At 55.1% G+C, this 19,651-nt stretch overlaps 1 protein-coding gene across 1 annotated transcript; it reads right to left on the reverse strand.

The window, feature by feature from the left end:
* Window positions 1-294: 294 nt before the first annotated feature.
* On the reverse strand, window positions 295-16,939 carry SIGLEC1 (sialic acid binding Ig like lectin 1). The gene is made up of 21 exons (XM_068525003.1): window positions 16,891-16,939; window positions 16,217-16,576; window positions 15,623-15,919; window positions 14,028-14,294; window positions 13,464-13,718; window positions 11,896-12,195; window positions 10,974-11,231; window positions 9,603-9,938; window positions 9,074-9,328; window positions 8,550-8,852; window positions 7,210-7,470; window positions 6,738-7,049; window positions 5,668-5,922; window positions 5,095-5,364; window positions 4,756-5,007; window positions 4,133-4,435; window positions 3,237-3,497; window positions 2,158-2,460; window positions 1,795-1,897; window positions 1,371-1,443; window positions 295-717 (listed from the first exon to the last, which is right to left on the reverse strand). The coding sequence occupies exons 1-21, from the start codon at window positions 16,937-16,939 to the stop codon at window positions 610-612; spliced, it is 5,181 nt and encodes a 1,726-aa protein (XP_068381104.1). The 3' UTR covers window positions 295-609.
* Window positions 16,940-19,651: the final 2,712 nt, after the last annotated feature.

The following is a 19,651-nucleotide window of genomic DNA, read 5'->3' on the forward strand; positions in this document are numbered from 1 at the left end:
GGCCTGGCCATATGGCTAAATTCCAGCCAATGGAAAGTGAGTGGAAATTACCTGCTCAACTTCTGGGTTGTAGCCACAATGGGAATGGGCATGCCTTTAACTTCCACTCTTCCCTCTTCTTGCTGGAGGAAGTGTGAATGCAATGGCATCATTGTGAACTTCACAATCAAAGGCAACATTTTAGGGATGGAGAACAACAAAATAGAAGGATCCAGAGCTCCAACATCTTAAACCACCATAACATACCCAGACTAGTATGGGAGAGAAAAATCAAATTCGCTCACGTTGAAGTTACTGTATTTGGTCTTGTTAGAGTAGCCTAGCTTATATTCTAGCTAGTACAGAGTGCCTTGACCAGCCTGTGATGATGTAGAAAGCTCTTCTATTCTAATCCATCTCAAATGTCCAGGGTAAGCTTGGAGGAGAAAGATGTGAAGAGGCAATGCATTGGAATATCAATGGAGAGATGAGATCCAGAGAAAAGAGAAAGAGAAATGGACATGGTCAATTCATTTCTCTTCAGAGTTCCCCAGGGTCAACACCCTTCCTGGTAGATTGATGTTCACGTCCACCTCTCACCACCCATTTTTCTTGGGGTTTGGAGCCAGGTCATAGAAAGTCAGGTGCCACAGAGCTGTTTTCATGGAGGCAGGCAGCACCCAATGCTGCCTTGTTCACAGGGCCCGAGTCATCACAGATTCCGGTAACCTCCTCCCCCTGAAGGCAGGAAATGCTACAGGTCAGCTCAGGGGCAGAGCACAGGACGAGGTCACAAATGTGGCTGCATCAGGATCAATGAACTTCCCACAGAGAAAACTCTGGTCACTGGAGGACTCTGGGAGTAGTCATCACCTGACCTCTAACTCTGGAGGGCAGTCCCCCAGGTCCCCAGCCTTGGGTAGGGGTCCCAAGGGGATTGGTGAGAGTGTGCATGACTGGAAATGTGGCTGGGAGCCCTGGCCCACCAAATGGATTATCTGAAGAAGGGGACACATCACAGGGGAGGAGAAACAGACTTTCACCCCTGCCCAGGTGAGGGGCGGAATCAGGAGTGGGGAAGAGAGACCCTAAAGCCCAGGTGGGGTCCTGTGTTACAAGATGTGTCCTGGAAGTAGAGGTGATGCTGCTCAGTTCAGAATGTCTGCTCCAGTCATTCAGGCAGCCATGCAGCAAGCACGTGACTGCTCTGCCCCAGTCAGAATATGGCTCCCCCTGTCTTCTCAGGGGGCGCTGGGTCACTATGCTCTCTCCCTAGTCTCTGCCTAGCCCCAGACACCATCCTATAAATGAGAGTAATCTCTCGGTGCCAGCCCCGCACTGCGGGTTAGCCGAGCATTGTGTCTGCATGTGCCCACATGGCGAACGAATACCTGTGTGGTTTCCTTCTGAGAAGCCATCTCCACCGAATTTTCACCCACTCTCAGCTTATGAAAATGCCTCCTTCTGCAAGGGTAAAAGTGGACTCAGAGAGCCTCTCCCCTCCCCCGCCTGCCCCCATTCCCTTCCCCCACCCTATAAGCTTCACCCCAGACTGCTCACTACACAGAGCGCTGGGGAGATTTGTGGAGAGTAGGCTACTTTCTTCCTTCCCAGCCCTTTCTTCAGCAGTGAGAGGGCAGAGATAAGAAGAGAAGAAAACTACAGAAAGATAGATTTAGAGACGATTCTAGAAGGGCTTCCCAAATTTGGAGCAAAGAGAGGGACAGGCTAGGAAGTATGGAGCTTGTGATTTTGGTGGGAGGGACATGGGGGAAGGATGAGGTAACTCTGTCCACCTTCTAGCTCCAGACCCACCTCCAGGCGTAGCAGGCCCCCAGGCCCAGCAGTAGGAAGAGGAGGCCCGCCAGCAGCCCCAGGACCCAGAGTAGCTGCTGGAACAGATGCAGGCGGTGCAGGGCTAGAACACAGGGGTGGGGCTTAGGGGTGGCTGTGGCTCCAGGCCTCCAATGCTCCCTCCTAAGGTGACTCCCCCAAGATGAAACCTAAGTTTCACTTTCTCTCAGAAGCGTCCCCATGCAAAGGAGCTTCAAGAAATCAGTCTAGACTAGACAAGCTGATTGCAGCAGAAGTGATTCAGGAAAGACCTCAGAAGGAAGCCTTTGGACCTGAGAACTGGGCCTCTGCGCAGAGTGGCCTGGGAGATAGAGCCCCCCTCACCTCTGGTTCCAAAGTAGGTAGCAGCAGAGGCAGAGCCCAAGGCATTGGAGGCAGAGCACACATATTCCCCCTGGTCACCGGGCCTCAGCTCCCCTATGTCCACCCTCAAGGCATTGGGGGTGGCTGAGACGTGGATGTGTGGCTTGGCAGGAGCAACCTGGGGCTGGCTGGAGGCCACCAGCCGACTGCCAAGGTGGATGGTCAGGCTGGCTAGGGGCTCGCTGTCCACTCGGCAGTCCAGAATGCCCTGGACGCCACCCTCGGGCTCCAGAAAAACCGTCATGGTTGGCGTCTTGGGAGGGTCTGTGGGAAGACAAGGGAGTGTGGTGATTGCAGAAACAACCACAAATTCCTCCCCTCCCTGTACCCCATGCAAGGTGACTGCTGCTCCACCCATTAAGAGGAAGAGCCTGTTTCCTCACTCCTTAAATCTGTGACTCACTTTGAAGGCAGAAGAAGTAACATTGTATGACTTCAGGGCTAGACCTCAAGGGGCCTTGCATCTTCTGCTCTCCTTGGAAAACAACCATGTGGAAAGCCCAGGCCAGCCTGCTGGATACATATGGCCCAGCCTATAGCCAGCCCCAATTGCCAGCCATGAGGGTGAAGCCATCCTAGACCATCTAGCCTCTGTTCAGCCACTGGGCAACTGCAGCCACATGAGGTAAGACTAGCAGAACTGCACAGCTGAGCCCAGCCCAAATTTCTGACCCACAGAATTGTAAGCAAATGAAAAATGGCTGTCGTTTTAAGCACTAGGTTTTGGGGTGGCTTATTACACAGCAATAGCTTACTGATACGGTATGGGGCCCTGGTGAAGAATAAAGTAGGGGGCCAATGTTGATGAGGGCCTACTGTGTACTATCTTGTGTACTCCTCACAAGGTGAGGGGACTGACATTTTACAGAGAAGGAAGCCAAGGCAGGAATGCACGAGATCACACCAGTCACTGGGAATCCTCTGACCCAGGACTCCATTCCTGTGAAGTCCTTGCTCTTTGCAGACAGAAGAGGAGGAAGACCTGAAGTGGGTGTGTGAGATGTGGGGAGACTGGGGCAGGGGGAGGATGTCACACTCACAGAGCACCCGGAGCATGACTGGAGCAGAGGTGGTGGCCCCAGTGGGGAGTTCAGCCCGGCAGTGGTACATCCCAGCTTGGGCGAGGGCCACATGAGTGAAGGCGAGGGTGGGCACAGGCTCTGTGTGTAGTTGCCGGCCATTCCAGAACCAAGCAAAGGTAGAGTTCCCCATGGGCCCAGGGCCGCGAGGGAGGCGACAACTCAGGTTCAGCGCTGTGCCCTCAGGCACATCCAGCCCTGGCTCAGCCACCACATGCACACCTGCAGGACCAGAAGTGGTTGGGGATCTGTAGGCCTGTAGGAGCCGGAGTCTCTGGGTTGGCCTCTGTGCATGATGGGAAGGCCTGATCTGACTTGGGATCTGGATCCCCAAAGGTGGGACTGTGTCTCCCCCATGAGACTGAGAACAGGGCTGTCTCTCTTCCTTGCCCCGGGGACTTCCGGGGCAAAGCTCTGCCTCCCTCTCTCATCAATTCAAGCTTTTTGATGGACGAGGCTGTGTCTTGCCCTCAGGTTGGACTCCCCAAGGTGGGGCTGCACTTGTCCCTCAAACTGAGCTCCCTGAGGGTAGGGTTATGTCTGTCTTCCCATCCCTGGTTTCCCCAGAGCAGGTCAGTGCTCCCACCCGTAGTCTTGGCCCTGTGAGGGCAAGGTTATGTCTCCCCTGCACCCAAGCTCCCCTTGGGCATTGCCATACCTCCACGCCCCTCCCCCTCCGTAGGGAGCTCTCCAAGGGCCAGGCTGTTTCTCCCCCTCACGCTGGGCAACCCCCTCCAGGGAGAGCTGTTCCTCCCCACCAGGTCAGGCCAGCCAGCCCCCTCTTGTGGGAGCCCCACCCCTCACATGGACTCAGACCCCACAGCACCGGCACCCCTCCTGCGCCCTGGCCTGCTCACCTTCTGCCTGCAGCTGCCCCATGGTGCTGACTGAGCCCAACAAGTTGCGGGCCGTGCAGACGTAGGTGTCCTTGTCACCTGAGGGCACATCTTGCACCTGCAGCCGCAGGGCGTTGCGGGCCACCTGGACGTGGCCCGTCCCCACTGCTAAGCCGTGGACCCCGTGGCTGGTGGCCAGCACCTTGCCATCGCGGGACAGGGCCAGCTCGGCAGGTGGCTCGCTGTCCACAGTGCACTGTACCACGGCCATGGGGCTGGCCCTTGAGTCCCAGAAGGAGGACAGGACAGCGTCCCGAGGGGCATCTGCATTGTGGGGCAGGGCAGAGTTGAGGGCTTTGCTTGGAAACCCTGTGCTATCCATTGCCCACCTGCCTGGCATTGGTGAGGCTGAAACATCTGGGAAAATGGTCACTTCTGGGAAGTGACAGCTTCTCAGGAGTCCTGTGGGCAGATTCCTCCTGACAGGGTTCACAGGACCATAAGGAATCTTCCCTCATCACCTATGTCTTTCTTTCCCCAAGTGTCTGTTCCCAGGTTCCCTGCAGTCCTATGCCCACCCACACCAGGGCCCAGAAGCACCCTCCACCCACCCTGGGCACCCCCAGCCAAGGACACTTGCTCACAGAGGACATGCAGCGCTGTGGGCCGGGAGCTGCGTGTGCCCTGGGCATCCTGGACCTGGCAGGTATAGGCGCCCGCGTGAGCCCGTGTAGCCACCGGGAACGAGAGCGAGGCAGCTGACCCCTCCTGCAGCCAACGACTGTTGTGGTACCAGGCATAGTGGGTGGGTGGGCGGGCAGCAGGGTCTTCACAAGTCACTGTGACAGGGGCTCCCTCGGGCACAGTAGCCGACGGAGCCAGGGTCACCTGCACACCTGTACCAAGAAGACATGGTCAGCTGGGCTGGCCAGACACCATAACTGATCCCACCCCTGGTGGGCCTGGCTAGCGCCCTGCCTTACCCTCTAGCCGCAGCTCCAGGGACATGTTGGCCTGACCCAGAGGACTGCGGGCCGAGCAGCTGTAGAGACCCTCGTCACTGGGCCTGGGCTCCCACAGCTCCAGCCTCAGGGTGTTGGGGACAGAGGCTGTGGTCGAGGACACCAGGAGACGGCCAGCGTGGCTGAGGGCCAGCTGGGCAGGTGGGCGGCTGTCCACTGTGCACAGCACCAGGGCCAGCTGCCCGCCGCGGCTCTCCAGGAGATAGGTCAGGCGCATGCTGCGGGGTGCATCTATGGAGGCACAAAGGCATAGAAGGAGTTCAGGGACCACAGTGGTGAGGAGGCCAGTTTGCAGGTGGCATTCTAACCAGGAGGGCCTTGGCTCCCCACCCCCAAGGGCCTCCACTTGCCCAATCTGGGGCACTGCTTCTCTGCCCCATTGACCCCAAACTGTAATGCTCCTTGTCCAGTACTCCATCAGCCAGCTCGGTACTGAGTTCCTGGGGTGGATGCCTGTGAGGCTCTGGCCATGCCCTGATCCCTGCAAGCTGTTGTTATTCCTCCCAGCTCCACCCTGCATCCAGCCACACTCACAGAGGACGTCCAGGGTGACGGGTCTGGAGAGGTGGAGTGTCTGGCCAAGGGTCAGCACGCCACAGCGGTAGGAGGCAGCATCCATGACCGTGACGTTGGGCAGGGGGATGGAGTGGACATCACCTGGGCGCTGCTGCCCGTCTTGGTACCATGTATAGGTGAGCTGGGCCATGTGGGTAGTCCATACAAGGCAGGTCAGGTTCACCAGCTGCCCCTCCTGTACGGTGGCTTTGGGCCACACCTGCACACTCACAGCTGGGGAGAGAAGGAGGGCATGGGGACACCAGGGAATACCGAAGGCTGTGTAAAGCAAGCCACCTGTCTCCATGAGGGTGGGAAGCCCCTCGGCCTCTGGGAGACCCAGGTGACCCACCTGTAAGTGGGGCTCAGAGATGGAGCTTAGGAAATGGCTCATCATCTGTCAGGTGGTCCCAAGCAGAGTTCTCCCTGAGCCCTACGGGCCTCGCCTGCCCTGCTGTGGTTTCTCCTTGAGTGCCCCCTTTCTGAATAGTTTTATCCACTGGGCATTCATGTAAAATTCTGTTTTTAAGAAAGGTTTTCAGGGAGTTCCCTGGTGGTGCAGTGGTTAAGAATCTGCCTGCCAATGCAGGGAACACAGGTTGGAGCCCTGGTCAGGGAAGATCCCACATGCTGCGGAGCAACTAAGCCCGTGAGCCACAACTACTGAAGCCCGTGCGCGACAACTACTGAAGCCCGTGCGCCAAGAGCCCGTGCTCTGCAACAAGAGAAGCCACCGCAATGAGAAGCCCGCGCCCTGCAATGAAACGAAGAGTAGCCCCTGCTCGCTGCAATGAGAGAAAGCCTGCGCGCAGTCAACGAAGACCCAACGCAGCTAAAAATAAATAAATACATAAATAAATTTAAAAAAAAAAATAAAAAAGGTTTTCCATGAAAACCAGGTCTGGAGACTGCTGCCCTTAAGAAGGGTGGGAATGCAGACTGTCTTATGTTCAACCCTCCTGCCTGTGCCCCAGGCTTCCAGAACCCTCTCCAACCTCCTCTTCTCTTAAAGGAGCCACCCCCACACACACTCACACCCCTACACTGACCCTGGGCATCAAAGGTGGCTGAGGCCGAGGCCTGGCCCAGGGCGTTGGTGGCCTCGCAGGTGTAAATGCCCTCATCCTCCAGCACTGCATTGTGGATCTCCAGACGCAGCGTGTTGGGGGCCACAGCCACCTGTAGCCGGGGAGAGCTGCCTGCAAGCTCCCCCACACCTTGTAGGGTAGAGGCCACGAGGAGGTCCCCGTGGAGCAGTCGTAGCTGGGCTGGAGGGTCGCTGTTCACACGGCACAGGAGGAGGCCCAGTCGCCCAGGGCCTGTGTCCATTAGGGGGATGAGTGTGGCCTGGCGAGGGGCATCTACACAAAGCAGGCAGTGGTCAGGGCCCAACCAGGTGGTCCCTCATCTAGGACTCTCTCGGAGGCAGAGCCCAGGACCAGGGGCTCGACATCTCCTTCCCCAGTCATGCCCTTGGCTCCCTCATCCCCCAGGAAACACGAACGAGATGAAAGTGCTTACAGGACACGTGGAGGCTGACAGGGACAGCCAAGTTTGTGGTGGCTGAACCTGGAGCCTGGGCTTGGCAATGGTAGGCCCCAGCTTGGCTCAAAGTTATGGCTGCAAAATGGACTGTGGCCGAGGTGGACTCCTGGAGGGGCTGACCATCCCGATACCAGCGGTATGAGGTCCCCTCCAGGACCCCTGTGGGTACCTGGCAGCTCAGGACCACAGCCTGGCCCTCTTGGAGCTCAGGCGATGGTGACACCCGGACCCAGGCTCCTGCAGGGAGAAACCAAGAGCAGGTGAGGGCCCTCCACCATACCCTCCCACATTCTGGGACTGCATGTGTGTCCACATGAGGACTGCAAGACCCCAAGCCCCTGTCCCGGAGCCACAGCTCCCCCACCAGACCACTACTGAGGGCTCCACTGCAGTTCCATGCCTCTTCCTCTCCTGTACCTGACTCCGCTGCCCTGGTTCTGACCTAGCATTCACTGCCCACCACCTTGAGTTATGGTTTTGCTTTGTCAATAGTATTTCACCTACCAGAGGGTGAGCCTCACCTGGGCCCTCAGGTTGTGTGACCTGTAACCCCAGTGCCAGGCACAGCACCTGCACATGTTAGCTCTTGACAAATGTTGGTTTGACCCCATAAAACACTGAAATGGTAAGGATTTAGGTCATGCCAAGTGCCATTGTCCTTATCATGAGCTGGCCTCAGCATGGGTGACCAAGTGCTTGAAAGGGGAAGTTAGCAGCTGTGTAATCTTGAGTTCTTTTCAGCTCTCTCCAGCCAACTCTGCACCCAACCTCCAAGTCACGAGAGCCCAGGAACTGGGGACTGGGCAAAGGGCTGTCCCTAGTGCCCCCTGGGTCTGAGGCAGGAGGAGACCAGGGTTGGAGGAGTAAAAAGGAGAGACAGCCGGAGTGGTGATTGAGAGCCCAGACTGTACCAGGGGCCAGCATTGAATGTGCCAGGGACTAGTCACGTGACCATGAGCAAGCCCCTAAAACTCTGACCTTCAATTTCTCTACAGAATCAAGGCCCAAGGAGAATGTTCAAAAACTGATGTTTGTCATTGTGGGAGAAAAAAATGTGTTTTTCTTTGGCCTTTGCAGCATTATTGATATTAACTTTCCTTTTTTCTGGTTTATTCACTTAGGGAGGATTATTACAGAAGAATATATATAGATAGATAAATGAAGAATATGAATATATTCATATGCGTGTGTATATATGTATATATATGTATATATACTCACATTTGTATATTATATATTATACATCTATACCTAAATATGCAGAGTGGCCCCCAAGGCACTTGGGTCCACCACAGCTTCAGAGGACCGACACTCACCTCGGACCTGGAAGAAGAGGGAAGTGTTGGCTGATCCCAGGACATTGGTGGCCTCGCAGCGGTAGCTGCCAGAGTCCCCCAGGCTCAAGTCTTGGACCTCTAGCTGCAGGGAGTTGGCCGTGGCTTTGGCCTGGAGGCGGCCACGGGATGAGAGCCGGGGCCGCGGGCTGGTGGCCAGGAGGTGCTCCCCATGGAACAGAGACAGCTGGGCAAGAGGGCGACTGTCCACAGTACAGATGAACACAGCCGTGTGGCCCTGGTCCACATCCAGGAGAGCTGACAGCTTTGGAGGATCTGGGGGATCTGCAGGGATAGTGGGGAGCTCAGGCCACCCCCAGCCCAGCTCACCACCTTTCACCTGCCACACTCCATCCCCCCACCCCACACACACACGCAGTTCAGTCCCGCACTTGCCCACGCCCGAGCCACGTTCTTGCCTCCCCAAACCCAACCTCAGCCCTGTTTCCCCCAGACCACCCCTTCCACCCTCCAAGGGTCCAAACCTGCCCTTGCCCATCACCCACAGAGCACACTCAGGACCACAGGGGTGGACAGCTGGGCACCAGCCTCGGTGAGGATGCGGCAGGCATACAGGGCAGCATCCTTTCTGGTCACGGGCAGCAGCGTCAGGGTCTCCAGGGGGCCCTGGGCCCACAGTGCCCCATCCCGGAACCAGGAGAAGTTGGCAGGGCCACCGGCTTCCCGGCCCACCCTGCAAGTCAGATTGGCTCCAGTGCCCTCCTGCAGCGTGTGCGATGGTGTGATGACCAGGACAGTGGCTGGAGAACAGGCAGCACAGGCCTACTGAGACAGGCCTCACCTTGATGGCTTCCCCCCAGACACCGGTGCCAGTGGTCCAGCCTCCCTGCCTGGAGGGGGTGGGAAGGAGGCCCTCTGGGGTGCCCATGGGGCAGGGGGAGGAAAGCAAGCTCCCACTGCTGACCAAAGGTGGTTTCGCCCCATAGACCCTCCTCAGAGCTGGGGGTTGCAAAGGAATGGGGTCCCGAGTACCAGCCCCTGACCCTGAGCGACCCTTTCCCTGACCCGCCTCACCCTGGGCATTGAAGGTCGCCGAGGCAGAGGCATTGCCCAGGAGACTGCTGGCCTCGCACAGGTACATGCCCTCGTCCTCCAGCACAGGGTCCTGGATCTCTACACGCAGCAGGTTGGGGGCTCTGGTGACTTTTGTGCGTTGGGAACAGCCCCCACAGGTGCTACAGCTGCCCCCGGCTGGCAGGGAAGAGGCCACGACACAGTCCCTGTGGAGCAGCCGCAGCTGGGCCGGGGGGTCACTGTCCACACGGCACAAGAGGAGGCCTCTCCGTCCAGCCCTGGCTCCTGCGGTATCAGGGTCCAGCCGGGCGGTAAACATGGGCTGGCGTGGGGCATCTGTAGGGAGAGGAGCATGGGCACTATCCCACAGCCTCTGCCAGGGTCCCACAGGTCCACTAAAGGCTGGCTAGGCTCCCAGAACACACTGAGCAAAGGCATGCACCCAGAGCTGCCGCAAACAGCTGAGCAGGCTGTGCACGACACAAGGACAAACAGACCAGGGTGGGAAGACCTCAGCCCATGCCCCTTGTGCTAAGCTATGCCCTAGCGCTGGACTGCATCTTCCCAGAAGGAGTGCCATTTTCTAGCTTGGACAGAGGTACCATATGGGCAAGCAGCCACCTTGCATAACCTCCAGGTGCTCCTGAGCAGGCGCCTACCTAGCAATCCCTGGGTGTCTTGCTCTCTGCTTCCACTCTGCACCCCATCCCTTCCCCCAAGATCCTTCCTGCCTCTTATCTCTGATCTCCAAGCCAGCTCCTGTGAGAATAGATAATGCCTAAAATGCCCTCTTCCTAGAAGTTTCTGAAGATTGGGGCCAAAGTCCCCATGTGATCTCACCCTGAACACTAGAAAACCCCCCAGAGGCACCTGCTCTTCCTGACAGTCCCCAGACATGACTCCTGCACAAGTCAGGGAAGGTGTTCTGGAAGGTAAGTATGTCCTGAACATTGGTCAGCCCCTCAAAAGCATCCACCCTTGACAGGACGCAGTCCCTGTGCGGAGAGGCTCTGTCTTCGGGTCTGCACCTGTGAGGGCACAGCCTATGGGGTGTGTGCACATATGTGAGTACAGTGTCCCAGGGCCCAGCTCTGGAGGACAAAGTTTGGACATGGTGTCCATGATGGGTCTGAGGCTAGAGGCAGAGCCCTAATGGAACTGGGGCTGGGAAATGAGATTCCCCAGCCTCGGTCTCCAAATTTCAGTCCTGGGTGTCGAGGTCCGTGATGCCCAGGCTCGTGGCTGCCTTCCTCATCTAGACCCCAGGGCAGGACAGGGCCAGGAGAGCCTGGAGGAGGTGGGGGTGGCTGATGGACTCCAATGGGCTGATCCTCCTCACGGCAGGCAGGGGCTGGTGGGAAGGCTACTCACAGAGGACGGTGAGGACAGCAGGTGAGGAGAGCCCGCTGGTGCTATGGCCATCCTGGGCCCAACAGTGGTATGAGCCGGCATCAGTGCTGGAGGCCGCAGGGAGCAGAAGGCTGCTGCTGGGCCCCTTGAGAAGGAGGGCCCCATTCCGGTACCAGGAGAAGCGTGTGTCAGGTGTCGGGCTTAGGCTGCTCCTACAGCTCAGTGTCACTGCCTGCCCTTCTGCCACCTCTGCTGCCGGGCTGATGAGGAGGCGGGCTGCTAGCAGGAAAGGGAGAGAGGAAGGCTCGGCTCCCCTGCACGCCTGTGGCCTCATGCCACCCACTGCAGGAAGCGCCCCTGGGTTCCCCTCTCCCAACTCAATCGTAGGGAGCTCTGGGCATCGTGGCATCAGCTCTGTGAATCTCTTGATGATCTAGGAGGGTCTGGTCTTGAATGCCAATTCAGCTCTTATTGGTAGTAGCTGGCTGAAGCATGGTTGAGAAGGATTCTGAGCCAGATCCCAGGCTTATGTCAAAAACCTGGCTTGATCAATTACCTATGTCTGCCTCAGAAGGAGGGAAGGGCAGCACATGCACCAAGACCCAACTTCTCTATTTGGCCTTCTGCATCTGACTCCTAGCACGGAGTCTGCCCCAAATGTTCAATAAATAAAAAACAAATGAATGTGCATTGAAGAACCCTCCAAGCTCAGAGTCAGAATGGGTACAAAAGGAATAACTCAACCTTCCATGTTTCCCTTTTTGCCTTGACTTCTAGGAACCTCTGAGGCTGGGATGACTGTATACCTCATATCTTTGATGTGATTTTTTTCTAGCCAGCTAGTTCAGGCCCTCAGTTGACCCCTCTGGGCTCCCAGGAGGAAGGTGCCAGAGAAGGCCTCCTCCTCCGACTCCTTCCACTAGCCTCGCTGGGGCCATCTTACCATTGGCATGGAAGTCCAGAGTGGAGGACGCATTCCCAAGGGAGTTGGTGGCTGAGCACGTGTACTCCCCACTGTCAGTTGGCCCCAGGTCTCGAATCTCCAGGCGCAAGGAGTTGGGGGCAGAGGAGACACTGAAGCGTGGGCTGTGGTCACCCTCCCCGGAAGTGGAGGCCAGGATGAGGCCCCCATGTGACAACACCAGAGTAGCCATGGGCTCGCTGACCACAGAGCACTGGAGGATGCCCAGCAGCCCTGCCTGTGTCTCCAGGAAGGCAGTTAGGTCCGGGGCGAGGGGTGGGTCTGTGTGAAGATGAGGGGCAGACCTGTTACCCTCAACAGGGGCCTTCCTAGATCTCCCCTTATAGCCTATGACCCCTGCACCCACTTTGTCCCATAATGCCCTGGGAAAGGGGGGGTGACCCCAGCAGCTCCTGAGTGTCTATCCCGGATTGGGCAAATCACTCTGTCATCCCAGTCAATCCTTGTGGCCACCCTGAGAATGGGGATCCAGGGACCCCACTTTAAAGGTGGGAAAACTGGCAAAGAAACCTGGCAGTGGGCAGCACTGCCCCAAATAATCAAAGTGAACACTCCCAGCAATGGGGCAAACTGACCCCACATGCCTCTTGATGTGACACAGGGAGACAGACACAGAATCACATCCACGGTGTCCCTGCCCACGTGCACTGGCTTGGTCTGCTCCATTCAGACCAACGCAAACTGAGAGCATCACAGAACAACTGGCCTGTGCTCGTTGGAGTTCAATGTCAAGGAAGACAAGGAAAAACTGAGGAGCTGTGCCAGAATGAAGGAGAATAAAGAGACTTGACGACTGAATGCAATGTAGGATCCTGGATTGAATCCTGGTCCAGAAAAAAGTAATTACCATAAAGGACATTATTGGGCCAACCAGTAAAATTTAAATATGGATTGTAGATTAGACAATGGCCTTGTATCAATGTTAAGCTTCCTGACTACATACAATCATACTCTGGTTATGCGTGAGAGTGACCCTAGGAAATACATGCTGAGAAATTAAGGGGTAAAGGGGCATTATGCCTGCAACTTCAGGAATATAAATGGATGGATAGATAGATGATAGAATATGTGTGTATGTATACCTATTGAGTGCATATGTATGTATGCATGTGGATAGAGAGTGTATATGTAGAGAAAAATGTGTGCATGCATGCACACATATATGTGCATATATACATACATACATGTATATGTGTGCATGTGTGAGCACATATATACACAAACACATATAATATATAGCTAGAGAGAGAGAGGGAGAAAATCAATTTTCCAAAAATATTAACAAATGCAGAATCTAAGTTAAAGGTATATGATAATTCTTTGTTTTCTTCTTGCAACATTGTTAAAGTTTGAACTTATTTCAAAATAAAAAGTTTTTTTAAATGGAGGAAACTGAAGCCCGGGGAGGTCAAAGCCTTGACCAGATGTGAGCTCAAGGGCACCTGGGCCCAGGACCCCAACCCTTCTGCAGGGGGCTCTACTCTTTAGCCCGGCTCCCAGGTCCAGTGCCCCACCCCCCCACCACTTACGGCTGACCACCACGCTGACCGGATCAGAGCGCTTGCTGCCCTGGGCATTCTGCACCTCACAGAAGTAGAAGCCTGTATCAGCCCTGGTGGCTGAGCGCAGCTGGAGGATGCGGCTGTGAGTGTCCTCCATCAGGGCGTGGTTCTTGTACCACCTGTAGCGCAGCTGGCTGGGCGCTTCTTTAGGTGTGTTGCAGGCCAGCGTCACTGTCTGGTTCTCCAGGATGGAGCCTGCTGGGCTCACCTGGACCTCAGCCACTGTGGGGGCAACATAGGGCACACTGGGGGATACCCAGCTGACTTCCAGGCCCAAACCCTCAGGGTTGCAGCCAATCAGCCTAAATCTCTGCCCATTCTACATCATGCCCCTTCTGCAGAGGAGCCTCCTGGACTGGCCATGCATCTCTTTGCCCTCTTCACTGCCAGGGAGGTTTGCCATCTGTCTGACACAAGGCTGGGACTCCTTACTGGCATCCCAGGAGGAACCTTGGCCTGGTTTCCCTCAGCTGCCATGGCCTGGACGCCTCCCTGCCCTCTGGTCAAGACCCAGGCTCACCCAGGACTCACTGAAGACGTGGAGGCTGACAGGGGGTGAGACTGAAGAGCCCACGCCATTCCCAGCTTCACAGGTGTAGATGCCAGCATCGGCCCAGGCTGCCTGGGGCAGCTGTAGTACACGACTCTGGTCTTTGAGGTGCGTCCCGTCCTTGACCCACTGCACGGAACTGACCTGAGGGTAGCTGTTATTCACCTGGCAGGTGAGTGTGACCAGATCACCTGGAAGGATGTTTCGCCCCGAAGGGCTGAGGAGGATTTTCACACCCTTGGGGGCATCTGCAAGGCATGATGGGGGGTGTCAAATATGGTGCTCAGGGAAGGCAGGGGGCATTTTTCCTCTCCTCTTTCAACCCTCTGCCTTAAAGAAGCCCACCCAGATAAATCATAAGTCCCATTAGTTCCCCCGTCCAGGGCAGGCACTGCCCCCCACCTTGTGAGGAGTCCTGATCCCTTCCTTCTCCACTGAGAGCCTGATGCTGTGATGCTTGGCCTAGCGTCCAGCCTACGCTGCCCTCTATGGCTTTCTGCCTCATGACGTGTCCATTACCTCTCTTCTACCTGAGAGTCATGGACACACTGCTTGCTTTAGTGGCTTGTGGTAGCTGTTGGCAAGGGACCAACCACCTAATGGAGAGGCCAAAGGCAGAGCCAAATTCACTCAGAATGTTTACCTCATTTGTTGAGTTACAACAAAGAAATACAAATACAATACAAAGAAACTGCACTTCTTTAAATCTTGTTCCAAAGCCTCTCTCTATGTAACTATGCTAATAAAAGCTAATATTTTCAGGAGTTCCCTGGTGGACTAGTGGTTAGGATTCTGGGCTTTCACTGTTGTGGCCCAGGTTCAATCTCTGGTCAGGGAACTGAGATCCGGCAAGCTGTGAGGTGAGGTCAAAAAAAAAAAAAAAAAGCTAATATTTTCAAGTGCTTAATCTATGTAAATATGAAAATAATAGAAGCTAATATTTTTGAGTGCTTAATAGGTACCAAGCACTCCTTTAATTTTCATAACAATCCTGTGAGATAGAAAGAATTTACTATTACCTCCACTATACAGATGAGAAAACAGAGGCTCTGAGAGGCAAGTAACTTGTCCAAAGTTTGCTCATCTAGTTGATGGCGGAGCCAGCAGCCAGCCTGATGCCTGTGTACAGCAGTCGTTCTAGAACAGGCTGCCCTGTTTTACTGTGATGGGAAGATGCATAACCAAGTGAAAACTCGGACTTCCTCCCACTGCCTCTTTGCCATGTCTGGGTGTTACCCTGGTCACGAGTATGAGTGGCCTTAGGCAGGAAAGGGGTAAACCCCTGCCTCTGTGGCAACCTCCAGGGCTGGGCTAAATCCCAGGGCCCCTGCTGCTTGACCCCCAATTCTCTGGCTTTTTGTGTCTCCTCTTCTCTGCCCAGCCCAGCTTCGGGGACTGGAGGTGGAAGGGAGCCTTTCAATGTGGCCCTTAGGGCTTAGTCGTCTCTCTCCACCTGCCCCACCCTGTGGGTCCGAGTGCAGCCTGGCTATTTCTACAGGCTGGAGAAGGGACTGTTTCCAAGGGGGAGCCACAGACGTGTGCTCAGTGACGAGGGCGTGGCCCCCAGCGCACTCACACTGTACTTGGAGGTGAATCTCGCCCTGAGTCCTGTGGTTGGCCACCGAGAGCTGGCAGCGCAGGGTCCGGCCATGGTCCTGCCAGGACAGGGCCATGTGGAGGGTCTCCAGGTGGCTGATGCCCGTGGGCTCAAGCTTCTGGAGGTTGGAGGTGACAGAGCGGGTGGGGTCCTGGCCTTGCCACTGCAGACTGACTGGCTCCTGCAGGCACGCGTAGGGAGTGGAGCAGTTGAAGTCCACCTCCATGCCCTCGAGCAGCTCAGCTGGTGAGGCAATGGTGGGCACGCTGGGCTCCTCTGAGGAAAAAGACAGGAGGCTAGGGGCTCCCCTTCACTGCACCTGAGACCTCCTGCCCTAGAAACTCCAGCCTTGGGCAGGGGGCTTCAAGGGGAAGGAGGAGGCGAGAGGTTCATTGGGGGTAATGCCAGGGGGCACAGGGCTGGGGCTGGAACTGCGGCCAAGATTAGGGCTGGGGCTGGAACTGCGGCCAAGATTGAGGCTGGGTTTGGATTTAGGACCAGGGTTGGGTCTGTGAGCCAGTGGGGCCAGGAGCAGTCTAGGAGTCCCTTCCAGGCAGTGGCCCTGCTCCTTACCTGTCACGGTGACCACTGTGCCTGTGACATCTGACCAGCGGTTGCCCTCACTGATCTCAAAGCGGAAGTTGTAGGAGCCCGAGTCCTCGGGCCGCAAGTCCCTCAGCAGCAGGCTGCACAACTTGTGCTCGGCACGCCCCACCAGCAGGGCACGGCCTTGGAAACGGGCCTCCACCAGCTGGGGGTTCCCGGAATGGCTCACTACCTGCCGATTGCCCGAGTAGTCATAGTACCAGATGGTTGTGATGCCGTGGGGCACCTCCACGCTGGCAGGGAAGCTGAAGATGCAGGGGATGACGAGGCAGGAACCCCTTACGCCCTGCACAGCCTGGGGACTGGAGACGCCCCATGAGGTCAGGCCTGAGTTGGGGGGCAGGACAGGGAGGAGTGTGATGCAGGCCTGGGGTCACTGCAGAGCCCCATGCTCTGCCCCACAGAAGGTGCCCCAGATGTGCCCCCAAGCTCTACCTTGCCCCCAGCAATGCAGCCCCTCTGGGCACCCCAAAGAGGGTAACTGTTCCCTGTCACTGCTCCCTGTCACTGCCTTCCCATGCCCTCCTTCAAAGTCAGCAGCTAAACCTGTGACCAGACACAGTCCAGTCTGCCCAGGCCAATAGAGGGCTGGACTCACTGAGGCCAGGCCCTATAAGAAGGGAAAGGCCAGCGAAGCTTACCTGCTGGGATGGATGAGGCCAGGAGGAGGAACTGGAGCGGGAAGTCCATAGCAGGTTCTCACGCTGGTTCTGGTGCCTAAGAGGGTGGTGTTCACTGTGCTGGCTGGGCACACAGAGGCCTCCTGGGGAACCTCAGTCTCAGAGCCTGCTGGGAGCCCAGCCCTGTTTCCTCACACGCTATGCTGGCCAACCCAGTGAGAGGGCAGGGCAGCTGCCACTGGGAGCCAGGAGCCCGTGTTCCCAGCTCAGGCTGTACCCAGGAATGCCCTCGCTTGGTGGCATGCCCCAGAAAGTCCTCTGTCTGTCTCTTGGCCCCGCCCTAAGTTCTGCTTTCCCAGGCCCCTCAAGGATGAACAGCTGTTTCTCCCTTTCCCCCACTTCCCTGCCCCCTCCCTGCCACCCAAGTCACCAGGAACTGGAGCCCAGAGAGGCCCAGTGACTTACTCCAAGGCATCCAGCAAAAATGATGGTTTCTTACTTTAGACTTGTCTCCCTACCACCAGCCTTACCAGCTATAGACCATAATGGGGCTTGACTGAGCACTTACAAAAGTGCAGCCTTTAAGAGTCACTCCCCTGCTCAAAAGCCTTCTGTGGCTCCCCATTGCCCGTGAGATGTGGTTCCCCATACAACCCTGAAAGCTCTTCCTTTCCTACTCCCAGCTCTGCCCCCATTTCCTGCTCCCCCTGGGGCCACCCTGGAACCAGTTCCCACCGTGGGGCCAATCCTGTCTGCCCATGAGCTCTCCAGCTGACCAGCTCTGGCCTCACCACAAATGATCTTTGCCTGCTGAAATCTTATTCCGTCTCCAAGGTGGCTTCTAGCTGAAACCTCCCCTTTGGGGTCTCTAGCCACTCCAGAGCCATCTCTGTGCTTGCCTTGTCCTTGGTAGCTGTGAGCACCCATTTCTCAGGACCTGGGACTGAGGACATGTGTCCTGCAGCAGAGCAGAGCCCCCCGGCAGTAGTGGGCAAGAGAAGGGTGTGGGCCTTGGTGGTTTAGAGTTGGTGGCAGGGCAAGTCTAGGTGTGACAGGGGTCACAAGGACCCTGCCCAACATATATCCTACAAACAGGAGTTAAATGCCTACTGTATACCAGGCACAAGAAGGCAGACCCTCTGCCATAGAGTGCCCCTGGTGGAGATGGGGGCTCTAAGAGGTGCAACAGATATGAATCCAAAGGGGAGAGATGCCAGAAACACATATAACTGAAACTATAAAACTGTTAGAAGAAAATGGGTGAAAATCTTCATGACCTGATAACAGGCAATGATTTCTTAAGTATGACACCAAAAGCACAAGCAACAAAAGAAAAAACAGATAAATTGAATTTGATCAAAATGAAAAATTTTTTGCATCAAAGGACACTACCAAGAGAGAGAAAAGTCAACCCACAGAATGGGAGAAAATACGTGCAAATCATATAGGTGATAAGGGATTAACATCTGGAATATATAAAGAACTCCTACAATTCAAGGACAACCCCCCCCACACTGAACATCCCAAATTCAAAAAAATGAGCTAAAGACTTGTATAGACATTTCTCCAAAGATGATATATGAATGGCCAATAAACCCATGAAAAGATGCTCAACATCATTAGTCATTAGGGAAACGCAAATCAAAACCACAATGAGCTACCACTTCACACTGTAAACAAACAAACAAAACCAGAAAATAACAAATGTTGGCAAGGCTGTGCAGTAATTGGAAGCTTCATGTACTGTTGGTGGAAATGTAAAATTGTGCAGCCCCTCTGGAAAACAGTTTTGTGTTTCCTCAAAAAGTCAGACATAGATTACCATATGATCCAGCAACTCCACCCCTAGTTATATAGCCAAAAGAATCGAAAACAGGGGCTTAAACAGTTACTTGCACACATGTTCATAGCAGAGTTATTCATAATAGCCAAAAAGTAGAAGCAACCCAAGTGTCCATCAGCAGATCAATGTGGTATATCCATACAACAGAATAGTATTCAGCCATAGGAAGGAATGAAATTCTGACAAATATTACACACATGGGCGAACCTTAAAAACATTATGCTAAGTGAAATAAGCCAGGCACAAAAGGGCAAATATGGTATGCATCCACTTATATGAGGTACCTAGAACAGGCAAATTCATAGAGACAGAAAGTAGAATAGAGGTTACCAGGGGCTGGAGAGAGGAGGGACTGGGGAGTTAATGTTTAATAGGTATAGAGTCTCTATTTTGGATGATGAGAAAGTTCTGGAAATAGACAGTAAGGATGGTTACACAGTATTATGAATGTACTTAATGCCACTGAATTGTACACTGAAAAAATGGTTAAAACACTTAAAAAATGGTTAGGTTATGTATATTTTACAACATACACATAAAAAACCCATGTTGCCAACTTTGCAATCCTTCCTGGTCTTAAATGCTGACTCTACAGATTGACGGGAAGGGCCTGGGGAGGCTGGAAGTGGGAACAGGAAACTCATGACATCTCCCAGCCCCCAACCTATCTGTCTCAGGGGTGGGGCCCAGCTGATTCTGGTAGCTGCCAGGGGGCACACCTGGGGAGAGGCTGAACAGATGCCCAGAGCCTGGATAGGGCCTGAATTGCCTGTCAGGATGACTAGCCAAGTGTGAAGAGAGGGAGCACAGTAAAGGCAAAACTGAGGGAAGAACAGGCAGAGCCCTGTTCCTTAGTTGACTTGGGTCCCTGGCTAGGCTGCTCCTGCAGACAGGTCTGGTCATTTGCTGAGGCCCAGTGGCTCATCCTCAGTTCTTTGG

The sequence above is a fragment of the Eschrichtius robustus genome, chromosome 16 (genome assembly GCF_028021215.1).
Source record: "Eschrichtius robustus isolate mEscRob2 chromosome 16, mEscRob2.pri, whole genome shotgun sequence".
Lineage (NCBI taxonomy): Eukaryota > Metazoa > Chordata > Mammalia > Artiodactyla > Eschrichtiidae > Eschrichtius > Eschrichtius robustus.